The sequence below is a fragment of the Thamnophis elegans genome, chromosome 9, assembly GCF_009769535.1.
Source record: "Thamnophis elegans isolate rThaEle1 chromosome 9, rThaEle1.pri, whole genome shotgun sequence".
NCBI lineage: Eukaryota > Metazoa > Chordata > Lepidosauria > Squamata > Colubridae > Thamnophis > Thamnophis elegans.
In genome coordinates, this window is record NC_045549.1 from 29,466,862 (window position 1) to 29,491,222 (window position 24,361).

Genomic DNA, 24,361 nt, shown 5'->3' on the forward strand with positions numbered 1-24,361 from the left:
CTATCTATCTTCCTGTCTGTCTGTCTGTCTGTCTGTCTCTATCTATCTATCTATCTATCTATCTATCTATCTATCTATCTATCTATCTATCTATCTATCTATCTATCTATATCTTACAGACAGACAGTCAGATTCTAAAACACTTTTTCTCCAGCATACAGTGTGGTGTTTCTTTGGTGAATGCTTCTTTTAAATAATATAGTATTTTATAGGACATTCTGGGCTGTCCAAAGTTGGAATGAACCATATATTATATAAAATAGTTAATCTGTCTAACCAAAATAACAATGCTATAAATCTTTAATTAATTGTTTCATGTTTTCATGTTTTTAGGCCACTGTTTTCTCACTCAAGGAGGGGATCTAGGCAGTGTAGAGTATAATCAACAAATAAAACAACATACAAAGTTAGCATCAGAATATTAAAAATAATTTATTTGTTTTTTTTTTAGAATTATGAGGTATAAAATTTCAAAGAAATAAAAAAAATCCAAGATGGCCATTTAGCATCTTGAAGCTGTGTTTAGAATGCAGTACTGCAGGCTACTTCTGCTGATCACCAGCTGCCAGCAGTTTGGCAGATCGAATCTCACCAGGCTCAAGCCTTTTATCCTTTTGAGATTGGTAAAATGAGGACCCAGATTGTTGGGGACAATATGCTGACTCTGCAAACCACTTAGAGAGGGCTATAAAGCACTGTGAAGCAATATAAGTCTAAGTGCTATTGCTATTGCTTAATAAAGGCTCTTGGGGTGCCAGCCAATCCCACGATTACAGAGCCAAGTTTTGACCCCTTTATGGAAGACCAGAAGAGTGGGAACCCTCCTAACCTCTGGGGGAAAGGTGGTCCATAATGAGGAGGCAGTGGCAGAGAAAGCTCTTCCAAGACCTCACCAGTCAAAATCCTTTGACTGATAGGATCTGCACCATACCTTCCTTGCACAACTGAGTGAAATACAAATATTTCATAAACACAGCTTTGCATTTTTATAAAATAATTTTTCTCCATACGGCTTCAAATAAGATGTTATGTTTTTTTGCATATTATTGAGCAACATCAACATGGATATATGCTTTTAAAAGGTTGTTATTCTGTTGTTAAGAAATTATGGAAAATGTACAGCATCATTTGGTTTTGAAATCTTTATTATAATGTTTTTTTTAATGGGGGATGGATTGTGGAAGAAAGAGATTCTTACTGTGTGGGAAATATTAAAATGTAATACTTGTTATCAGTGTACATTTTAATAAAACTAAATATCATCCTTTACTAAAAAAAAAAAAAGTACCAAACCTAAAAATGAAATGTACTCTGAGGTCATTTTATTTACTGTCAGTAGCATAGAATATGAAATAACTCTACAAAATTTACATTTTTGGGGCTTATAATTTTTTGCAAGCTCCCCATTTATTACAAGATAATAATTTTTGTGTTTTTAATTGTTAGTCACTGAACAAGAGCATAAACAGCAAGTCAGATGTTTATCTATTTGAAATAATTGTCACTATGTTCAGTAAGTTTTACCCTTACTTAATCATGTCTAGGAATGCAGCCACCATTCTTTAATACGTGAGAAAAGTGATATATGCACATATATATTTACCTAAAAACTTGATGTTTTCTTTTTTTTAGATATGGAGACCAAAGGCTATCGCAGTTACTCAAAAAGTCTAGATATGGAGAGGCGCTGGAGTCAAGGTTCCCAATCTATGGAGTACACTCCTAAAGGAGCAGAAGAACAGTCCGAAGAGAGTAATAATTACATGGAGATTGTAAATGTGAGCTGTGTTTCTGGCACATTTCCAAATGCCAGTTCTCAAGGAAGCAACAAAGAAAAACCTGAGCTAATTTCGTGTCTTCATCCAGATCATAGTCAGCCGGCTATTTTACCCTGTGATATAAAAACCGAGATAGACTCCAAGGAACTTTCTGCCACGGTAGCTGAATCAATGGGTTTATACATGGATTCTGTAAGAGATGCCGATTTTACCTATGATCAGAACAGTCATCAAGGAAACTTGACTTCTGCAAAGATTTATCAAAATGTTGAGCAATTAGTAAAACTCTATAAGGAGAACGGCCATCGTACCTCTCCCTTGAACATCCCAAGTAGGTCCTTGAGACCTCTAATATCAGACTGTGCAAGCTCTGTGAATGGTGGCATTGTACCATCTATCATCAAAAGTCCTAGAGTGTGCCACGAGAAGAATTCTTCTGATTGTAGTCCTCAAAGCATGACTCCTTCAGTATGCAGCCCTCCTGGAATTAGTTCTGTATCATCAACTACTTCCACTAACTTTGCAAATTTCACCGTAAATAGTCCAATAAACCAGGGAACACCTTTGCCATGTTCACCTAACATTGAAAACCGAGGTTCAATGTTACATAGTCCTCCACATACTAGCAATGTAGGATCTCCTCTTTCTAGTCCTATAAGTAGCATGAAATCACCTATTTCAAGCCCTCCTAGTCATTGTAGTGTGAAATCTCCAGTTTCAAGTCCTAATAACATTACAATGAGATCTTCAGTATCTAGCCCTGCAAATATGAACTCAAGGTGCTCTATTGCCAGCCCTTCCAATGCCAACAATAGATCCACTCTTTCTAGTCCTGCAGTAAGCACTGTGGGATCTTCAATGTGTAGCCCTGTAAATGGTGCAGTGACGTTTCCAGCATCTAGTACATCAGTTGGACCTGGTGCTACTCAAGACATGGTTCCTAGTCCAGATTCAAAAGAGAATAAAGGTGCTTCTGAAATCATATTTCCTAAAATAGAGGAAATAGAAAATGCCATCCCTATCAATGAAGTAGCTAATCAGATGACTGTTGCTCAGTTTATAAAACCTGAACCAGATGGGATGTTTAGTAGCTCATGCCTTGGAGAAAATAACAAAATCAATTCTGATCCCCCATTTTCAGTATCAATAAAGCAAGAATCAGCTAAACATTCTTGTTCTGGTGCTTCTTTTAAAGGGAATCACATAGCAAATCCCTTTCCATTTATGGATGGATCATATTTTTCTTTCATGGATGATAAAGACTACTATTCTCTTTCTGGGATTTTAGGACCACCTGTTTCATCCTTTGACGGAACATGTGAAGCTAGTGTGTTTTCAAATTCTATAGGAATTAAACAGGAGCCTGAAGAGAACAACTATTATCAAGAGAGTGCTCTACCTTCCTCTGCCATTATTGGAGTCAATTCTGGCGGACAGTCATTTCACTATAGGATTGGTGCTCAAGGCAGAATAGCTTTATCACGGCCTGTTGGTAGAGAGCAGCCTTTTCAGCATATGAGCTCATTTCCTCTAGTGGAGTCCTGGAAATCACATTCTGAGTTGTCTGGCAGAAGAGTGATGGGTATCCAGTTCTAGAATATATTCCAGATAATGTGTCAAGGTAGGTTTGCTTTATTACTGAATATCTAAAGCGGGGGAGGAGAAAACCTTTTGCTGTAAGATTGTTTTTGATGCTACTTTTTTCAGAACTGATTATTTATATACATTGCAATATGTGTAATTAAAATACTTTTTAAAAAATTAATAATTGTTTTCATAACTGTTTAGCGGTGGTACCGCATAATATTTCCCTGACTAAATTTAAAATGAGTTGCAAAATACTTCAGCAACATTATTTCCCTGTTTTTACTGCAAGGATTGTTATTAATGTAGGCATTTTCAAATGTCTTCTGGAAATAAAAAGGTAGCAAAGATTAATAGCTTTAATTAAGGACTGTAGGACAGAGCAGTTTTGCCCATTTACAACATTATGTGATTATTGTTTTCATATAAAAAATAATAAGTGTACATAGGAAACTAGAACCATAACCCAGTTTAATCAAGGCTTGCTCTTCTAAATTCTATGAAACCATTTTACAATCATAATAGTGGTATAAAGATAATTTCTTTTGTATTATACTACATGGTGACTACTAATAACTTATTTTGATGTATTTCATATTTCCAGTGACATGATAGCAAAAACCTTCCCTTTGTATTGCTCTTCCTGGCTTTTTCTTTACTCTCCAGTGGTTGGCTTTCTCTTCTATTACTGTGTTAGATTTTTTTTCCAGATTTCATTAATATATTGCTCACTGGAACCTTTATAATCCTATGTACATTAACATGTGAAGCACCAATATATGCAATTTAATGTTAAGGCATGCTTAAAATGAAAAGCCACTCTGAGACAATAGAGAGAAACAGACCATGTTCAGTGTTGAAAAATACTTTTTACTGACTATGATGCTCTTAATTGCAAAGTAGTTTCTTCACTCAGTGAAATTCTATATACCATATTTTTCGGACTATAAGAGGCACTGGTGTATAAGATGCACCAAGATTTCAAAGAGGTAAGTAAGAAAAAAGTTTTTGTCTTCCCCGGCCCCCAAGAGCACTCTGCAGGCTTCAGCAGGGCTGGGGGAAGGCAAAAACGCCCCTGTTTTTGTGAAAAACAGGCCATTTTTCTCAAAAGGGGTCATTTTTGCCTTCCCCCAGCCCTGTTGAAGACTGCAGAGTGCTTCTGGGGGCTGGGAGAAAGCAAAAACGCCTCCGTTTTTTAGAAAAACAACCCGTTTTTCACAAAAATGGAATGCGGGGGCAGGGCTTCGGGAGGCCAAAAATGGCTATATTTGGTGTATAAGGCGCACCAACATTTCCACGCTCTTTTGGGGGGTGATGTGCATCATACTCTGAAAAATATGGTACTTCATGAAGTTTATGGATAGTTTTATGAGAGAATGTTCTAAAGTAGAAAAGAAAAAGAATAAATTATAGGTAGTCCTCAAGGTATGACCAGTTGAGTCCAGAATTTATGTTGTTAACTGACACATTTACTAAGCGAGTTTCGCCCCTTTTTACGACTTTTCTTACCACAGTTGTTAAGTGAATAATTGCAGTTGATAATTTAGTAACACAGTTCTTAAGTGAATCTGACTTCCCCTTTGACTTTGCTTGTCAGAAGGATCACAGGGCCTTGGGTCACTGCAGCAGTCATAAATATGAAACAGTTTCCAAGCATCTGACTTTTCATCACATGATCATGGGGATGCTGCAAAGGCCAAAACTGAAAAACAGTCATAAGTCACATTTTTCAGTGCTATTGTAACTTTGAACCGTAACTAAACGAACTTGAAGTCAACTTTGAACCGTCACTAAACGAACTTGTACACCTTTTCATAGTGGTAATTTCTACCTGAATCTCCTGCCTTCCAAATCAACTACTTATTAACAGAAATGGCACAATTTCTACTACTTTATTTTACACAATGTATAATTGGAGTATTACAGATAACTAATTATAGCTTTATTTCCATTACTCTTAATCAGCACTATTTTATAATCCTAGTTTTGGATTTCAGCTTTTTATTTTTACTGTTGCATCCATTCTTTTTACTCTTCTCTACTTCTTAGTTGAAGAATGCTCATTTTTTGAAATCTAATTTTTTAAATTTAAAAATATCTGTTTTTGCCTTCAGTGTGTGTGAGAGAGAGAGAGAGAGAGGGAGGGAGGGAGGGAGGAGAGAGAGAGAGGGAGAGAGAGGGAGAGAGAGGGAATGCATTCAGAATTGAAGAGTATCTTTTGATATCGTCTCCGAATACCTATTTTTGCAATTATTTCACCTTATTAAAGCTCTTGGAATCCTATTCTTATATTTCTGTCTCTATTAATGTTTTAACACTTTGAAAATTTTTTAAAACCAAAGATTTTATAAAGTTCTTTCTTCTTCATGAGCTCTACTATAATATGTGCTTTTCATATTTTATTATACATATTAATATTTTTTCACTTATCTATTTATAATGAAAAAATATACTAGTGGATCACTTTACTATTAAATTATATTATACTGGTATAATAGATCTTTCACATCTTTTATAACTTAAACAGAAAAACCTAAACATCAGCACTTCATGTGACAAATGTAGTTTTATTCTTAGTTTTATTTTATCTATCTCTTCATAGGATGCATGAAGCATATATTACTTCTTCTTTGAGGAAGACATTCTTATTAATGCAGTCATTGGGTTTCTATATCCATTTAACAAATTTCTTCTGACTTATTCTATTAAATTGTTTCTCAGAACATTTGAATTAATGTCTGAATGGTATTATAGTTAGGATCTCGGCATTTACTTTATACTAGTATTACTTTTATGTAGCAGAGTAAAATGAACTTTTTAAATATTCTATACTTCAATATCACAAGATTGAAAATTTTGTCCAAAATGTATCTGATTATTTTGTTGTTTGTGGTAGCTTCCAATTGGATTGTGCAGTCCTTTTCGCTACAATATACAGGTACTTAGTGATTGTCTCATTTAGTGAAGTGTTCAAAATTATGAGTGTGATGAAGAAATTACTTTACAACCAATCCTCACATTCATTACTTTCACAAGTCTGTAAAGCAAAGGAAAGCTGAAGTAAGATTATAAGTAGAGTTGCCGTTTCTTGTAGTGACCGCTTTGCTTGATAACTAAGTTAAAGGTATCAGTTGTGGTCACTAAGTGAGGATGATATGTATGTTGATACATTAACGATGTTATTTTTGGATTTAACTTTGTTATGGTTATATTTTAGCATTGTGCCTGAACATATATTAAGTTGTAGGAACAAGATCCCAGTTTAACTTTCATAAAATAACAGCAAACTTCAGTAGTTAAAATATGATGGACTTCTTTTATTGTATGTGTTTCAGCAGAAGCTGAATTGCCATGTGATTTTTTATTGGATTGAGGTTGCATCTTGTACCATAAGATCTCCCGACTTTGTCATTCTGTGATTCTATATCTATATAAATTAATTAACTTCTGTAATACTCATGGTAACATTTAAGTACATGGAGATGATATAGTATGGTAGGTTGAATTTGCTTTAGTTCCTTGATTTGAAGGATTATTTAGTGATTGATCAAATGTTTTGGCTGTGGTAATTATATTGAGCTTGCTAGTACTTTCTGATGAGATGAGTTCTGAAATAAGCATGCAAAATATTTTTGCTAGCAAAAAAAATAAAAATAAATATGTATATGCTTTTCCGAATGAAATATACTAAAATAATTAATGTATTATGTTAACTGGAAATCTAAAATTAGATACATAAAAAGATCAAGCTATTTTTTTTACCATCTTTGTATTATTCATCCTGGAAACAAGGACCTGGAATATGTCCTTAAAGGTATCAGTTCTTGAATGCAAAACCCCAAAGGATCACTAGATGGCAGAACAGGGACATTGAAAATGATCTGTTGTCATGCAGTGGTTGTCTAGATTTTGGCAGCCAAATATTTGGCAGTCCTCTATGACCATACTAATTTCTCTGAATTTAGGGCATCTAATCTGACAAGGTGATCTTCTGGGAAAAGACTGAACCAGAAAAATTTGCAATACCTTTGGAATTTTTAGTGAGAAAAGCTATTATGCTACACTGCGTTTTACATGATGCCTAACTATCTTGTAACTTTTCTCCAATATAATTAAGTGATAAAAATTCTACAACATACGTCTGAATTTAGTAAAAAAAAATAAAGGCACCCTAATATTAACACCAAAAGAGTTGTGATTATTTACATCAGTCAAACTCGTATCATCATAGCGGCATAACCTGAACTAACCTGAACGTATCAGAACCTTTTTCTCCTTTACTAAACCAGGCATGGGTGTGGTCAGCATGTGATGCATCTGGCCCGTGGGCCGTGAATTTGACAGTCCTGATTTACATAAAATAATCCAGGTTTAATTCTGAAACAAAATAGTTGTCTGGAGCAATCTAATTTTTATAAGCATTAAAATTGCATTGAAAGGAAATGAAAATTTGCATTGTAAAATGGAAAATATCCCATAGAAAAATTAAGCAATAAAAATTTATTTCTCATTATTAACCAGGTCTCCTTGGGTTGGAGAGATATGCAAACCTGGATTACTACTTCCTATAGTTCAGTGGTTCTCAACCTTCCCGATGTGTCTCGGTTTCTAAGACCATCGAAAATATGTGTTTTCCGATAGCCTTAGGCAACCCCTGTGAAAGGGTCGTTCGACTCCCAAAGGGGTCCCGACCACAGGTTGAGAACCACTGCTATAATTATTTGATAATTAGTTATATCATGGCTTCAAAACCTAAGGGACTGGTTTGGACAAAACTCAGCAGCACTTTTTCATACAGCTGTTGACAAAAATTGGATTGCTAACGATTGCTAACATTGATCGCCAATGTCCGATGATGGATATGGTACAACAAGAAGAAGAATAGTTATTTGAGCTGAAATAATGGTTTTTGATCTTAGGCATGAAATTGTTAGAAATTATATTTTTAAACACTTATCTTTAGCCAGAATTGTGATGAGTCATGCATGTAGAATAATTAGAGATTTTTTCTTCTTGGTTCATGGAAAAATTTAGAAGAAAAATTAATAAAAGTAGGCTTCATGTTTTGGTAGGCAGTTTTTCTACTATTTATTGTTTTGAATCATGAAAATTAGATTTATTCAGATTTAACTAAAAACCGATTTACTAGATTACAGTCATTTTTCATTTTCTATTTATTAATGAAATTTTGTAAGATAGCTAATTTTTCTTATGAAACATTTTATACATTGCATTTTTATTTATTAGTTTTTAGGTATATTCATAACTTTTCTGCATTAGAAACTGTATTATTCCTTTTATTTTGGTGTAAGATGCCAAGGGAATAAAAAGTTGTACTGTAATATATGCAAAACTAGGATAGAACGTGGAAACATAGAGCAATATTTTCTGCTCTGTTTGAATTTTCTATAAAACTAAAAACTGTCCATCATTCCAGGAAACGCTATGACTTTTCTTCACAATTTTCAATGGCCTTCGGCGGCCTTGTAATTGAATAGGTACATAATTTCATTAAGAGCTTTTTCATGACTATTCCTTTTTATAAAACTAAAAGTTCAAAGCACGCAATGAATAAAAGGAACTCTGTGTGTTTTCATCTTCACTAGAAGACAAGCACCATTATTAATATACTATTTACAATTTTTAAACATATCCTGAAGTATAGGCACTTAAACATTCAGCTATAGTCATTCCCATTGAAGCAGTAATTATATTCATAGGTTGTCATGCCAGGAAAACCAGGAAACTGTCAGCTGATAAGAGAAGGAAGCAAAAGAAAGAATATGTGTGATAGAAGAAGATGCGTGCCAGGCGAAAAGCCTAAAACCATGTTTAAAGTTGTGCTTGCTGGAAAATTCTAGGAGTTAAGTTCACATACATATTTTAAAGTTGCTAAGGTTGAGAAACACTGGCATAAATGCTCTTCAGTAGTATTTAAACTACAGCAGGGATTTCCAACCTTGGCAATTTTAAGACTTGTGGACTTCAACTCCCAGAGTTATTGTATTGTATTGTATTTATTGCATTTCTATGCCGCCCTATTCCCGGAGGGACTCAGGGCGGCTTACAAACCAAAATAGGGGGGGGGATACAAACAGGAGGGAAAAACAACAGACACACAACTACAAACAATTTAAAAAGGCACTCAACAACCACACAATTCGAGCGGGGCGGGCACCCGTCAGCCCCAGGCCTGTCGGAACAACCAGGTTTTAAGGGCTTTGCAGAAAGCCTGAAGGGTGGTGGTGAGTTCCTCAGCCCACACATCTTAAAGTTGCCGAGGTTGGAGACTCCTGAATTGCAGCATCAGTTTGGAGGCTGGATTGTGAACTCTGGCCATTAGAGCTTTTATAATGCTGCTAATATTTTTGGTTTACTTAATTCTCAGTGAGATTCCAAATAATGTTTCCATTTCCGATTCCTGAAGCCTTTGCAAGCTTTTGAAAGACTTTACTTTGCTTATCCTATAAGGCTTAAAGCCAGAAAATGTTATGCATGTCACTTTAATTATTGAACAATATATGAAAAATCAAAATGCAGTGTTTTATTAAAATGTGCACCTGAGTGAACACAGCTCTAAACTTGTGAAAATACCAGACACTTAATTTTCCAAAAGTGGTTTAGGAAAATGTCTTAGTTGCTTGAAAAAAATAAAATAAAACAGAAGAGATTGGTCTTTTGCATAGCTTCGGGAAAACTTGTTACTTAAAAAGTAAGTTATTTGTTTGTAAGTTTCCAAATAATCAAATATTGTGCATGTAAATTATTGATGTATTATCAAAAAGAATTTGGCACATTGCATAGAATCCTATCTGATTTCAGTAGGGTAATGCATGAGCTAGGCATTAAATCTGTAATCCCAGCTATTGTATTCTGTAGCAAATACAAATGTTAGGATGAGGTGGTTAGGGACGCAGGTTCCAGGCCACCATAAACTATGGTAATTTAACTGGATGACACTATTTTCAGCCCACCACAGCTAACTCAATTTTTGTTATGGAGAGTTTGTATACACCATCTGAAGCTCCTGGTGGGAAAAAATCAGGTTATACATTGAAAAATAGACTAAACATAAATATATATTGACTTATTGATTCCCAAATACATATATTATATATTTTGATTATAATTATTTATTTGATAAATCACCTTTGATATGCCAATCATTGTACAAAATGTAAAGCATAATGTATATATAGGTTTGTGTTGTGACTCGGCAGCAGCTTGCTGTGAGTTGCGTCAGGATGCAGGAATAATGAGCAGCTGTTGCTCGTTAGGGTCGTCTTCTGCAGATAAAAGACGGATGGTGCCACGCCTTAGTTGCAGAAGTCAACGTTCATTTGTGGTTCATCGTTCGTCGTGTGTGGTTCATCATTTCGAGATTCAAAGAGGCACTTGGATAAGTGATTTGCTTTCTGTAAACCTGATTCAAAGAGGCACTTGGATAAGTGATTTGCTTTCTGTAAACCTGGTTTGCTGTAAGAGCTTTTTGTTTTTGCTTTTGCTGTGTAACTTTTTGCCAGAGACTTTATCTACGTTTATTTTTGGGCTCGCAGCCAACTTGAGCCGGGACTGATAAAGCTATTTCCTTTGAAGTTCTGTCTGACTGTCATTTGTGAATGAGCGAAGAGGAGGGTCAGAACAGGTTTGTATAGGTTTACAATCTTCTGGTACAAAAGAAAAAAAGTGTGATGAAGGAAAAGCAAGGCTTCAGATAAGAATCCACATTCTTAAGAGATAGACGAACCAAATGGGTTTCAATCCACCATAATACTTACTCAGAATTCTGTTCAGAAAAAAAAAACTTCTTACCAAAAGAGCCTTTGATATCCTGGCTTATATCTGAGCCCAGAGAATGTATTTTCCCCCACCTTTGTGGTCCCAGGGCAGCTATCACAACAATGATGCCATGAGTTTTATTTTTATGAGGTTTCTGCATTTTCTATTGCCCTACTTCATGCCCAAGGAACAACTGGAATTATAGTTGCAATTCCCTGTTCTAGAGCCGAGGTGGCGCAGTGGTTAGGGTGCAGTACTGCAGGCCGCTTCAGCTGACTGTTATCTGCAGTTCAGCGATTCTAATCTCACTGGCTCAAGGTTGACTCAGCCTTCCATCCTTCCGAGGTGGGTGAAATGAGGACCCAGACTGTGGGGGCAATATGCTGACTCTGTAAACCGCTTAGAGAGGGCTGAAAGCTCTATGAAGCGGTATATAAGTCTAACTGCTATTGCTATTGCTATTTCAAGCAGATATTTGCAATGTTGCAAAGTCTGCAAATATTTAACTGGGGTGTGCACAAGTTGAAAAAAAAACAGATCAGGACAACAGTGGTCTCTTGATTTGGATTTTGTTCTTCACTTAAAAAAAAAATCAGGTTTTGACTTTTACCCCAAATTCGGCAACCAGGCAATTATATTAGCCAATCATTTAAAAACTGCTTTATAAAAGCATTATTAAGAGGCTGTTACAAACCCTAATGTGGTATGCTGTCATATTTGTTCCCTGGTTCTGGATACTTCTTTCCCCTATGCCTGTTACAACTTGTTTCTGAAGCTTATCATTTTCATAAAACTATACAAATTGAAATACCTGTGCCCTGCAGAAATGGAAATTGCATACAGGAATGCTTCCATTTTATAGATTGCTTAGAGGAACGATAGACTTTATTTTGAAAATATTACTTGTTCTTGTCGAAAGAAGATCTTTGTGCTTATGCTGGCTGACTCCCATGGGCCTTGCTGAGGGAATTGCATTTACAATAACTGCCAAATGAGAATGTCCATATTGATTTTTAGATTCTAGAGATAGTCTAGAGATGACGCAACACCTGAGACCCAAACAAATTCCTGAAAAATAATGTTTCCTTCAGCAGAATTCAAGGAATCTGCTATATAAATGATGTACTTAGTAACTGCTTAACTTTATCAGTAACTTTAAAATTTCCAGTTCTTTTATTTATGTTCCCCCACTCCCAAATCATTTGTATTCTTTGTTAGTCTGCCAACTTTTTAATGGCTTTAAGTTACGCTTAGTCTTCCTCCGGAAATCCAGAGACATGGGCGGTGACACAGTTGGTTCACAGAAAAAAAACTGGCATAGAAAGATGTTAGGTATGTAAGACAGTTCAGAAAAATATCTCATTGTGTTAATTAGTGCCAATTCAGGAAAGTGTTTTTATGTCAGCATGTATGCATTTGAGCATCTATTTAAGTAGTTCCTTTAAAAAAATGTGCGTGAAATCTAAATATCTCTCCAGCTGGAAACTAGTTATCTGAAATGAGGAATGTGTATAAGGATCCTTTTCCTTTACAAATGTGTAGTTGAAGAGTAAGATTGAAAGCTATAAACTGTATAGAATTACAGAATTTTATTTAGGTAAGAGTTTGGTTTTGCTTCAGTCCACTGAGTTTGTGTAGAAGGCTTGCATTGTGAGGCACAGAAGCAAATATTTCAATGAAAAATCCAAAGTTCACTTATTGGATTATAAAGTTTGAAGTTTACCAAGGGAGGATTTTCTTTATATTAAAGGAATATCAAATTGGAGTCTGTGTCCACATATGGAGAGTCTATTTGAATAATTAAGATCCAGACTCTGATGGGCTCCAGCCCACCTCATTCCTAGCCAATGTAGTACTAAGTTAAAAATTATTGTCGAGATGAAGGCATCTCTGCACATCTGTACTATTGATCACTGATGTGAGAGTTTTGAACTGGAACCTTTCCAGAGAAACTGTTCTTTATTTTGCATCCCTTAAGGGTCTCAAAGTTTATTGGATACAGATTAAATAGATTTCCATTTTTATTCATGCTGAATCAATGCACCAGCAGTTGGAAGGAAGGAGCAGATTGCCTGTAAGGTTTTTAAAAGGTCAGTGGTTAATTAGTTACCAAAAGAATACAGTTTATTTCATTTGTTGTGGGTTAACATGGCTATAATTTTAGTTATATGCTTGTTTTATGCTCTAAACTCTGTTTTGTATATACCTATTGGAAAAAGACTTTTTTCAACTCTTAAAAATAAAACACTACTGTATGTGGTATCCCTATTTTTACACTGCTGTATGTGGTATTCCTATTTTCTATATAAACTGATTTATTCCTCTAATTTAATTTGAATAAAAGTATATACACATTCCAAATTAATTCTCTCCTTTTTTCCCTCCTTCTGTCTTGGTCCCTCTTTTGTCCCCACACATACACACAGACAGACACACAAATTCACTTCTCGCCTTTATGGGTGGTATGTGTCTTCCTCAGTCTTGAATCCTCTACCAGAGGTCCAGGACTTTGAGGTTTCTGCATTAATATCTTAGCTTTTCTGAACTGAGAGCTTTGATGTTTCTAAAATCTGTTGGAACCACTATCTTAGCTTAGTGAGAAGCATTCTTACAGCTCTGAATGTTCTTACCACTAGTGGAATCAGTTTGGTTTTTACTTTCCACATCCTTTCTAGTTCTTCTTTCTATTTCTCCAGCTTCTTATTCTCCTTCTTGATGTTGCTTTTACTTGGCACCACTACATCTGTCACCACCGCTGTCTTCTGCTGCTTGTCTACTACCAAAATGACTGGTTGATTGGCTAGTGCAGCCACTGGTAGAATTTCCCAGGTCTGAGACCTTGGTTATCTGGTACATTCCAGGCAAGTTCTTGTCTGGTCATGGCATTTCCTCTATGTTCCTCCCACGTCTGCTGATGCCCCAGGCATTTCTCAGCACTTCATTTGGGTTGCCATCTTACTGATGTACTGCTGGGCTTCATCCAGAATAATGACTTTGACAGTCACTGGACCACACATACACCACTCTTTCTGTCTGGTGTACAGTCTCTGGATGTAGAACTTTGGGTGGAAACTTCCATAGATTGTGAGGAACTTCTGGGTTTCACATCAGCACCTTCCATGTCATTCTTTAGCTCGCCCAAATAACAGGATGTGCGCGCACAACCATACACAAACACACACGCCCATAGAGAGGGGAGAGAGAAAGAGAGAGAGAGAGTTAAATGAAAATCACTTGTACATGTCTTCTTCTGAATTAGTTTGTGTCTTTCAAGTAAATGATATTACTTTATTTAAAAATTGAGTTCACAGTCCATTATCATATTACAAGGGCTTCTGGTTACTAGAAAATTATACTTAAGAATAAAAAAATTCTGAATGATTCCTAATATCATGTAAGTGAACATTAGTTTTTCCAAAGAGACATTTCAAAAAAGCATGCATTGTGTGGTTTTCTGGCTTATGTGTGTTTGTTTGCATATATATATATATATATTTGAAGGCACAGCTAAACACTTCCCTAGTGAACTGCCTTAATTTGCTTGTGCCACTGAAGCGGGTCACACTAATGTAAACCTAGCAATCACTGTCCATTTAGTTTGGATTCCTGTAGCTTGTACATTTCCTTATTTTGGCTCATTATAACTCCAATACTAGAACAATTTCTGTTCAGGATGCAAAGAGAAAACTACCAGATTTGAAAACATTTTTATCTACTGAAAACCTCTGTTGTTGCTTAGGACCACTAATATACAACAAGAGTTTTGACCTTCCAATGTTATCTCATTTTTGGTTAATTATCACCAAGGCATAAGGGAAAAATGCAATTTTTCATAAATATCTTTGCCAGCTTTGAAAACTATATTCCTTGAAGAGAAGAGAGATTAAGAGACAGAAGGTAAAAATATTGCTGAATTAGAAAATAGTGCCTCAACTAGATCTCAGTTGCCTTAAATTAATATTTGTTATTAATCTTGCCCATGATAGGTTAGCAAAGTACTATTTTTTATATTGAAATCCCAACATTATATTTACCAAATTATTTTCAAATGCATTGTGTTGGTTACAACAAGCCAAATTGGTGCAATGGTTAAGGCACTAGGCTAGAAACCAGGAGAGCCTGAGCTCTACTCTACTGTAGGCCTAAAGTCAGTTGGATGACCTTGGCCAGTCATTCTCTTTCAGCTCTAGCAAGAAGACGGAGGCAATGAAGGGACTGACCTCTATAGCTTAGCATGTATCAGTTCATTTAAAACATGAGTGTCCAAACTTTTGGCTTTCCTGGGCCTCATTGAATGAAGCATTATCTTGGGATGCATATAGTTAATGTATATGTTACATAATAATGATAGAAGTTACAATCTTATGGGACCGCATTGTTAGTTGTCCAGGGCAGCATACTCCTGTGGCTGTGATTGGTCATATCTGATCTAAAGGTGGAAGGGACAAGTCCTGAAGAGAATAACATGATGTAGTCCAGGAAAAAAGCTGAATTGTTGGATGACATAAAGTCTTTAAAGGATATTCTGCCTTCTTTGGAAATTGAAATAATAGAAAAAAATCCAGTATATAAATAGTGGTAATTAAATTAAATTCTGAAATGTGTTAGTGAGAATTTGAAGATAATATGCTCAGTTAATCACTAAGAATAGTTATAAAAGTGAAGAACAAAGTGGTACACAATTTGTACCATTCAAAATCGCTTATTATCCTCCTTTCCTTAATTTTTACCAGGTTAGTCATAGTATAGTCTCCTTCATCCAAAATTCTCCAAAATAGAGGTTTTCAGCAAATTTGTTATTTGCAGTGGTGCAGTGGTTAGAGTGTAGAGTGCAGGCCACTTCTGCTGATGGTCGGATTGCCTGCAATTTGGCAGTTCGAATCTCACCAGGCTCAAGATTGACTCAGCTTTCGAAGGTGGAATAAATGAGGACCCAAATTGTTGGTTGGGGGCAATATGCTGATTCTGTAACTGCTTAGAGAGGGCTGTAAAGCACTGAAAGCGATATATAAGTCTAAATGATTATTGCTATTGCTATATTATGCTGTCTTCATAATGAAGTGAATGTGTGGGCTGGAAAGATAGGATGAAAGATATTTTGGAAAATCCACTAGTGATCTATATAATACTTTAAAGTTTTTAACAAAATTATTTTTTATTTGATTTTTTAAATTTTTTCCCCAATGTCTTAAAGAACAACAATATCAACAGAATTGGCTTTCTTCTATCATTTTTATTTGAAAAAAAGAAAAAGAAAATTTAGATCCAAACTTGGCTATCATACTGTCTACCCTTCAGTCAAGAACATTTATGAAGAAGTTAAAAAGTAGCACTCTCAAATTTCTGAAATACTTTGCTTCTTCTTTTACTTCATTAAGAATGTCCATTTATTTCTCTTCTTGCTTTCTACATTTTAAGGACACTAAAAATACTCTTAGGTAATAAAAACCACAAGAGATTTCTGGAAAGATCTTTTTAAACAAGGTGAATGGTCAGCTAAATGGCAAATGTGGTTCAGGTCAGTAAGCATGAAATATACATTGGGGCAAAAAAAATGTTACTTATATATACACTGTGAGATCTGTTCTGCCCATTACTAATCGTCAAAAGAGCCTGCAAGGTGACTGTTTAAGTGATATTTGTTTTTCTACTTTCTTGGATTTTATTGTTTATTTTGTATGTTACATTATATAGTTATTTTATTTTGGATTATTTTTAAATATACCAAATAATAAAAACTTTTAAGATTGTAAATTTTTTCAAATTTTTTTATTTATCTATTATTTATCTGTTGTATATGAATGGCTATATGTATATATGTATTATGCTGTCAATCTCCCCTAAAAATGACTCTGGGTGGCTTACAGGTTATAAGGTTGTATATTTTATATTGAATATGTGATATTTTCACATCAGAAATAGGGCTAGTTGCAACTTTTGAAAAATGGCACATTAGGTAAGTTAAAAGAGGACAACCAATGATCATAGATACCCTGCTACCAAACAAATTCAGAATGGGTTCGTTAGCTTAAAGGCAATTATCAAATCATCAAAAGAAATACTTTCTCTTTCCCAAAAGGCAGGGACCAGATCTCAATTGGGTAAAACTGCTTGGAAAGAGATCTGGAATAGGCAGAACCAATGCATATTTAACCCGTGGAAATTATTATCACAAAGGTACATGTGTCCTCTATCTTGGGTAACTTTAATTACATTGGAAAAATTCTTAGAGTGTAGAAGTATGAAGACTATTAGTTTTATACCCAGTTTTATCTTTGGATTAGAGACTATAATTGTAGGAAAATAGTATATGTCTACTTTTGCATATGAACATCTCAGAGAGAGTCCTTCATTGTTTCTAGGGTGGGCCTGTGGACCAATCTAAGCCATCCATGGGCCGGATCCAGCCCATGGGCCTTGACTTTGACAACCTATTTAACTAACAAAAGGATTATTTTTGGATTTGCATTATGGATAGAAGTTGTACAACTGTTGGTGTCCAGTTGTGGTTAGTGGGGGTTTCAATTCATGCAGAAAAAAGTCTACATTTAATCAATTGGCCTCAGAGTACATAATCCAATATTTCTAACATAACTATGTATGAGAAAATGCAGATGGAAAGGATACTGTGGTTTTTTTGTATCTTGATATGAAGCACTCATAGCAAATCTGGAAATACTTCTTATTTACACAGCCTTCTCTTACTCTTTTTCGTAGTGGTGTGAAATTTGCTAATAATTGTGCCACTATCTCTGTGGAAATGCTTTATTACTACCGTATGATTATATGATATTGCGTTAGAACAAAATACAGTATATTATTTTTAAAAAATACTACATTCTGAAATGTGCTTTAGAGTTGCGTTTCCAGTTAATTTATATGTGTTTTCCAGTGGAGTTAATTAAAATTTACAAAGTTCTACAGGTGAAACTCAAAAATTAGATTACCGTGCAAAAGTTCATTTATTTCACTAATGCAACTTAAAAGGTGAAACTATATATGCGATAAGACTCATTACATGCAAAGGAAGATAGTTCAAGCTGTGAGTTTGTCCATAATTGTGATGATTATGGCGTACAGCTCATGAAACCCCAAATCCACCATCTCAGAAAATTAGACTATTACATGCAATCAGTAAAACAAGGATTGTACATACAACAATATCGGCCCTCTGAAAAGTATAGCATGCATATGTACTCAGTACTGGTTTGGGCCCCTTTTGCAGCAATTACTGCCTCAATGTGGCGTGGCATGGAAGCTGTCATCCTGTGGCACTGCTGAGGTGTTATGGAAGACCAGGATGTTTTCAATAGGGGCATTCAGCTCTTCTGCATTGTTCGGTGTTATGACTCTCATTTTTCTCTTGGGGCATGCCCCATAGATTCTCTATGGGGTTCAGGTCAGACGAGTTTGCTGGCCAATCAAGCACAGTAATCCACAGTCAGTGAACCAGGTTTTGGTGCTTTTGGCAGTGTGGGAAGGTGGGAAATGAAGTCAGCATCCCCATAAAGCTTGTCTGCGGAAAGAAGTATGAAGTGTTCCAAAATCTCCTGGTAGATGGCTGCGTTGACCCTGGTCACCTCAGCAGTGCCACAGGCTGATAGCTTCCAGGCCACCCGCATTGAGGCAGTAATTGCTGCAAAAGGGCCCAAACCAAGTACTGAGTACATATGCATGCTTTACTTTTCAGAGGTCTGATATTGTTCTATGTACAATCCTTGTTTTATTGATTGCATGTAATATTCTAATTTTCTGAGATGGTGGATTTGGGGTTTTCATGAGCTGTATGCCATAATCATCACAATTATAACAATCATAGTTTGAACTATCTTGCTTTGCATCTAATGAGTCTTATCTCATATATTAGTTTCACCTTTTAAGTTGCATTAGTGAAATAAATGACTTTGCACGATATTCTAATCTTTCGAGTTTCACCTGTATATAATACTCCATTAAGTCCACCCATGCCTTATTCCTTTCTTTAAGTATTTATGATTTCCTTTACTGACTTAGCTGAAAATGGGCAGCTAAGATTAAATGTTATTTTATGAAGCTATCTCCTGGTATGAACTCACTGATTCCTTTAAAAAAAAAAAGTGCTAATGTGAGATGCTACTGCAAATGAGACAAGAATAAAAAGGACCCCGGTTGGCAAAGAAGAAGGAAAAAGCTGGTAGAAAACGGATTTTCTCCCCCTTGGTAATCTGCAGCAGAAAAATGTGGATCCGCATTTCCTTTATTACTTCTATGGAATAGTCTTGGGATAGCTGTAGAAGGAAAGAGTAACTAATGAACCTGTTGTTATTTCTCTATCCCAAACTATATTATATTTAGCAAATGGAAATATAGATGTATGCCCTTGAGCTGAAAAGAGCATTTCAAATGGAAATCTGAAGAACCTGAGGTTGCTGTATGGAATATAACAGAGGTTTCAATGAATAATTAAAAAGTGAAAGTAATAAAGTATACAGCACAGGCATGCAGATATTGTAACTCTGCCTTAGGTTGAATACTTTCCATTACTTTTAATTGTTGCCCAGGTTGACCTTCAAAGTCTTTTCTGGCAGATAATTTGTTATGGTAAGAAGAAGTTTAGTAAACATTTCAGCACAAGATGTGGATAGGTTCCTAGGATTATATAATATTAATCTTTCAAGAACGTTCCCAGAGAGTTTATTTGGTTCCTACTCTTTTCAGGTTTATCTTAAAGAAAACAGTTTTGTATATCTTGCTAGCCAAAAGAGAAGAATATTCAATTGCTAATGTTTGACTGTGTGATTCTGTCCAGGATGGTTTTTTTAGAAGGCAGGAGGAGAACCATACATGGCTGGACTGAAGGAGGCAGGTTTAAATCCCTGACTAATTACAAAAGTTATTAGCCTATTGATTATTTTAGACCTTCTTCACTGTGTCTTTACTGAGAGATGTATCATTGATTGCTAATGCTAATTAATTAAAAATTGTTTGAAACACAATTTTAAGATTCTTTTTAGCTTCTAATATTCCAATCTAGTAGTGTATTGTATCGTATATTGTGGATGGCTCAAATACTCATTAACTATTATAGTTATTAAAAATGTATTAGAATAACACATTCATTCTGGATTATAATAATAACATAGTTTAATTATTTATGGGTGAAGTGAAAAAAAAAATACTGGAACAGAAAAGCTGAAAAAAATACCCTTTCCTTCATTGTTAATAGTGACATAATAATTAGTAATATGGATAATATATTATAATTCAGATAAAAAAGAATTGTTATAATTTACTTATTTATAGATAATACCGGAGTAAAAACTATATTACGATTTTCTTACTATCATCATGGTCAATGTTCCTTCTAAGCTGTGCACCTGCACAGCCGCGCACCATACAAGAAAACACCATACAGAAGTTTCAAACTGCAAGCGCAGTGTTTCTTTAAATGTGACTGAAAATATCCCCCACCCTCCCTTCTCTCTCTGCACTGAACTCGCTCCTCCATCTGGTGATTGGTGAAATCAAGGAAGACTCTGCCCGAGAGACCAATGACCGCGCAGAAGGGAGAATTCCCATTGATCCTATGGGGCTTCATCGGTTCCTGGGAAAACGTGATTCGCTGGTTGTAGCCTGCGTTCTCTGCACATCCGGGGTTTCTCAGGCATTGCGTCGTCTGAAGTCCCGTTCTGGACTGGGCAGTCTTTCTGCAATCCCTTCGCTTGGGGAGAGGGAACCAGTGTGGAATTGGACTGCATGAGCCAAAGGATCTTGAGACTTGATTTTGAGCAGTACCAATCCTTTCTTTCCTTTCCCTTTCTGTCCTTCTTCTACCTTCCTTTCCTTTTCTTTTTCCTTTCCTTTCATTTCTCCTTCCTTTTCCTTCCCTTCTTTTCCATTTCCTTTCTCTTTTCCTCCCCTTCCTTTTCCTTTCCTTTGTTTCCATTTCCTTTCCTTTCTCCTTTCCTTCTTTCCTTTTCCTTTCCTTTTTCCTTTCCTTTCTCTTTTCCTTTCCTTTCTTCTTTCTCATTTCCTTTCCTTTTTCCTTTCCTTCTTTTCTATTTCCTTTCCTTTTTCTTTCCTTTTCTTCTTTCCCATTTCCTTTCCCTCCCACTTCCTTTCCTTCCTTCCTTCCTGGGGGAGGAGACCCTTTTCCTCATTGCCCCCCTCCCCAACATCTGCTCTGATGGCAATTATGGCTAAAAAAAATTCAGGTGCTCAGGCATGAAAATGTGCTGCTCAAACACTATACTTTTCTGCACATACTGAAAAAAATTAGAGGAAACATTGGTCATGGTATACAGTACTTTTGTTCCACAATGGCACTTGGTTGGTTACATACTTTGTAAATTATAGTTGATTGATTCCTAGTAGCCATAACTCTGAATTTGTTGATTCTTTCTTTTCTTGTTCACCAAACTATACTTGATGTAATAATGTTGCTGATTAGCTATCTGGTTTTGGACAGATAGGGACTAGTAGTTAAATGTTTTACTTTCTCTGTAATTCTTGTCCTCTGGTACTCATTTCTAATATATTTTTAGTGTGCAAAAACTGATTGAAAAAAGACTTTTTTCATAAAGATACACAAGAGAACCTTACTGAGAAATACATTCTGTTTAGATTCTTGGTATAGCTGTATGCTCAACCATGTAGGCTTTATCTAGATGCCTGTCTTGTTATAGTAGGATAGGAATATGCTTTCCAAAGGTACATCTAAAGATGATGAAAAAAATTAATATAGAGGAACAACAGCAATTGATTATATCTGATGCTCCATGGCTGTTTCCAGAGCAACAGTCTGAATGGGCAGGACAAGACTGGTGTTAAACCTGCCAGCAGCTATTTAAAGCTAACAAGGCATGAACGAAGGAAGATGAATCCTTGTGCTTCTCACAGAAGACTAAAAATGGGCGAACTTGGTATTGATCTAATGATCTAAGAGTGAGGATGAGCCAACAATGGAAGCTTTGCCCCTTGTTTGGATCTTGACACTACAGAAAAAAAATAGAGTTCTCAAGATTATAGTTCTCCCTTCTTTCAAGCAAGAGAGAAAAATCAGTTTTCTATATTACTGTATTTATTAACTAAATTTGTAGGGTAACCATCTCAAAAAATATGACTTTAAGCAGTGTACAGTACAAAAACATTATAGCATTAATACAAGTACAATAAAAAGTTGAAAATATAAAATGCTGGGTAAGCACTGTAATATAACAACCAAAAGGGAATTCTACTCAACTGCCCAAAATGGCTGGGGGGAAAATGGGCTTTAATGGCTTTCCATCTTTTTGCTTCTTCTTTCCATCCATGCTTGCTTTCATCTTGTTCAGCTGGGACCTTCCTTAAATATCTATTCTTTGGATGCTGAAACTTCAACAGTTTTAGGAAAGAAGCAGCTGTGTGAGATATATCACTCACACAAACAGGAAAATATTAAACAAGCCAAAGAAATAGTACCATTACAAATAAATTTTGGATTAGGAGGTCAAATGATTATAAAAAGCAGCAGTCCATGAAAATAAATAGATAAGATGACATCAAATGTAAGTTGATGGAAAAGAGAATAACACAATGTGACTTGAATCTGGGTAGAATATAGGCTCTTTGATTAATGATTCCAAAAACAACAACAACAAAAAAGTTTTTGGGAAAACCTAGAATTGAAGCATTAAATTCTGATTCTAATTGGAAGATCTCTAAGATGCTTTCTTTCGCAACCATGACCAGAGTGACTGAGAATCTCAATAGACATGGAAATTATCTACATGCAGATGTGCCTATGTTCTACTTGTCACCATCTTCAGCTAGGATGGAAAAGATTGCAGGCCAGGATAATTTCTTGCCAGTGAAAACCGAAAAACAGGAGATTGTTTGGATTGGGGATTATATATTAAATTTTGAAAACACCGGGGTACAGATAGAGGCAATTTTCCTGCCTTGAAAGAAGCATTGGTGTCCTCTCTTTCCCAGAAATTGTAGATAACCAAACAACTTAGATTGTTTGTTTGTTTGTTTGTTTGTTTGTTGAATTTATATGTCATCCATTTCAATATCCAGGGTGACTTTGGGTAAAGTTTATATATATAAAAAGGATTGATTAGATTGTTTTTGGTCAGGATTCAGAACTGTTTATGAAAACAAAAATTCTTTGGTAGCTTTTATTGGTGATTTCTGTCAGAACCAGAACATAATCCTGCTTGATCTCTTGGTGGTTTCTGATATCTTCATGGTATCCTTATTTTCTGGTTGTGAGGATTGGAAGTGAGAACAGTGTTTTGTGTATCTTTCTTTTGAGTAATTAATTCCATCTGATGATAGAGAGACACAAAAGGTCAAGTCCTCAGGAATTCCATTAAGAGGTGCTAAAGACCTTGTTCCTCCTTTCCGTGAGTTAACTATGAAAATGCTGGGATAGATAATCCACCAGCATAGGCAGAGGTTTGATATACCTATTATAACTGATTATCACTACTGTGCAGGAGTTCTACTGGACTCAGATCTTCTCAATAGCAAATGGCAGATATGGTATGATGGTCTTTATACTATTATATCTTGTGTGCCAGTTTGCATCCATTCCTGAATAGAAAGTTTTGCTTGCAGTTGCTCATATTCCGTCATCTTGTAGCTGGACTATTGCAAGCTCTATGTGGGGCTTCCCTGAACATCATTTGGATGCTTCAGCTAGTTCAGCATGCAGTGGTCTGAGTATTTATGGAATCCCTAATTAACACATTATCATCACAACAAAAGAGCTGCATTTTTGCTAGAAAAATCTGGATGCAATTCATAGTGCTGGCTATTACCTTTAAAGCCCTATATGGCTCTTAGTCTGAATGATTCTGAAATAATCTGTTCTGAGCTGAGTTTCTATGTGAAATCTAGTACATAGGGCTCATGAAAGCCTCAAATTTGAGGGAATGTCAGTCCCACAGATCTTTGCTCAAGCGTTTTCCAGAGACATCTATCTGCTTTTGAAGTAACCTACTCCCAGATCAGTCAATACTTTTGAAAAAAATCATCCAAGATTCTGCTACTTCAATCAATCTATTTGGTTTACATTATTGACTTTGATGTTTCAATTTTATGTTGCTACTTATGCTGCTTCTGATAGTCTTCAGAAGAGAGCGGTGATGGATGGATGGATGGATGGATGGATGGATGGATGGATGGATGGATAGATAGATAGATGGATGGATGGATGGATGGATGGATGGATGATGGATGATGCAGGCAGGCAG

The 24,361-nt window shown here is 35.7% G+C and overlaps 1 protein-coding gene across 1 annotated transcript in view; it reads left to right on the forward strand.

Annotated features, from left to right (window-relative positions):
• Positions 1 to 24,361, forward strand: part of NR3C2 (nuclear receptor subfamily 3 group C member 2) — a 165,026-nt gene that overhangs the window by 8,348 nt on the left and 132,317 nt on the right. The window contains 2 exon segments of the mRNA XM_032223548.1: positions 1,633 to 3,342; positions 3,345 to 3,399. Coding sequence (XP_032079439.1) covers positions 1,635 to 3,342; positions 3,345 to 3,399 — 1,763 coding nt within the window. The 5' untranslated portion in view covers positions 1,633 to 1,634.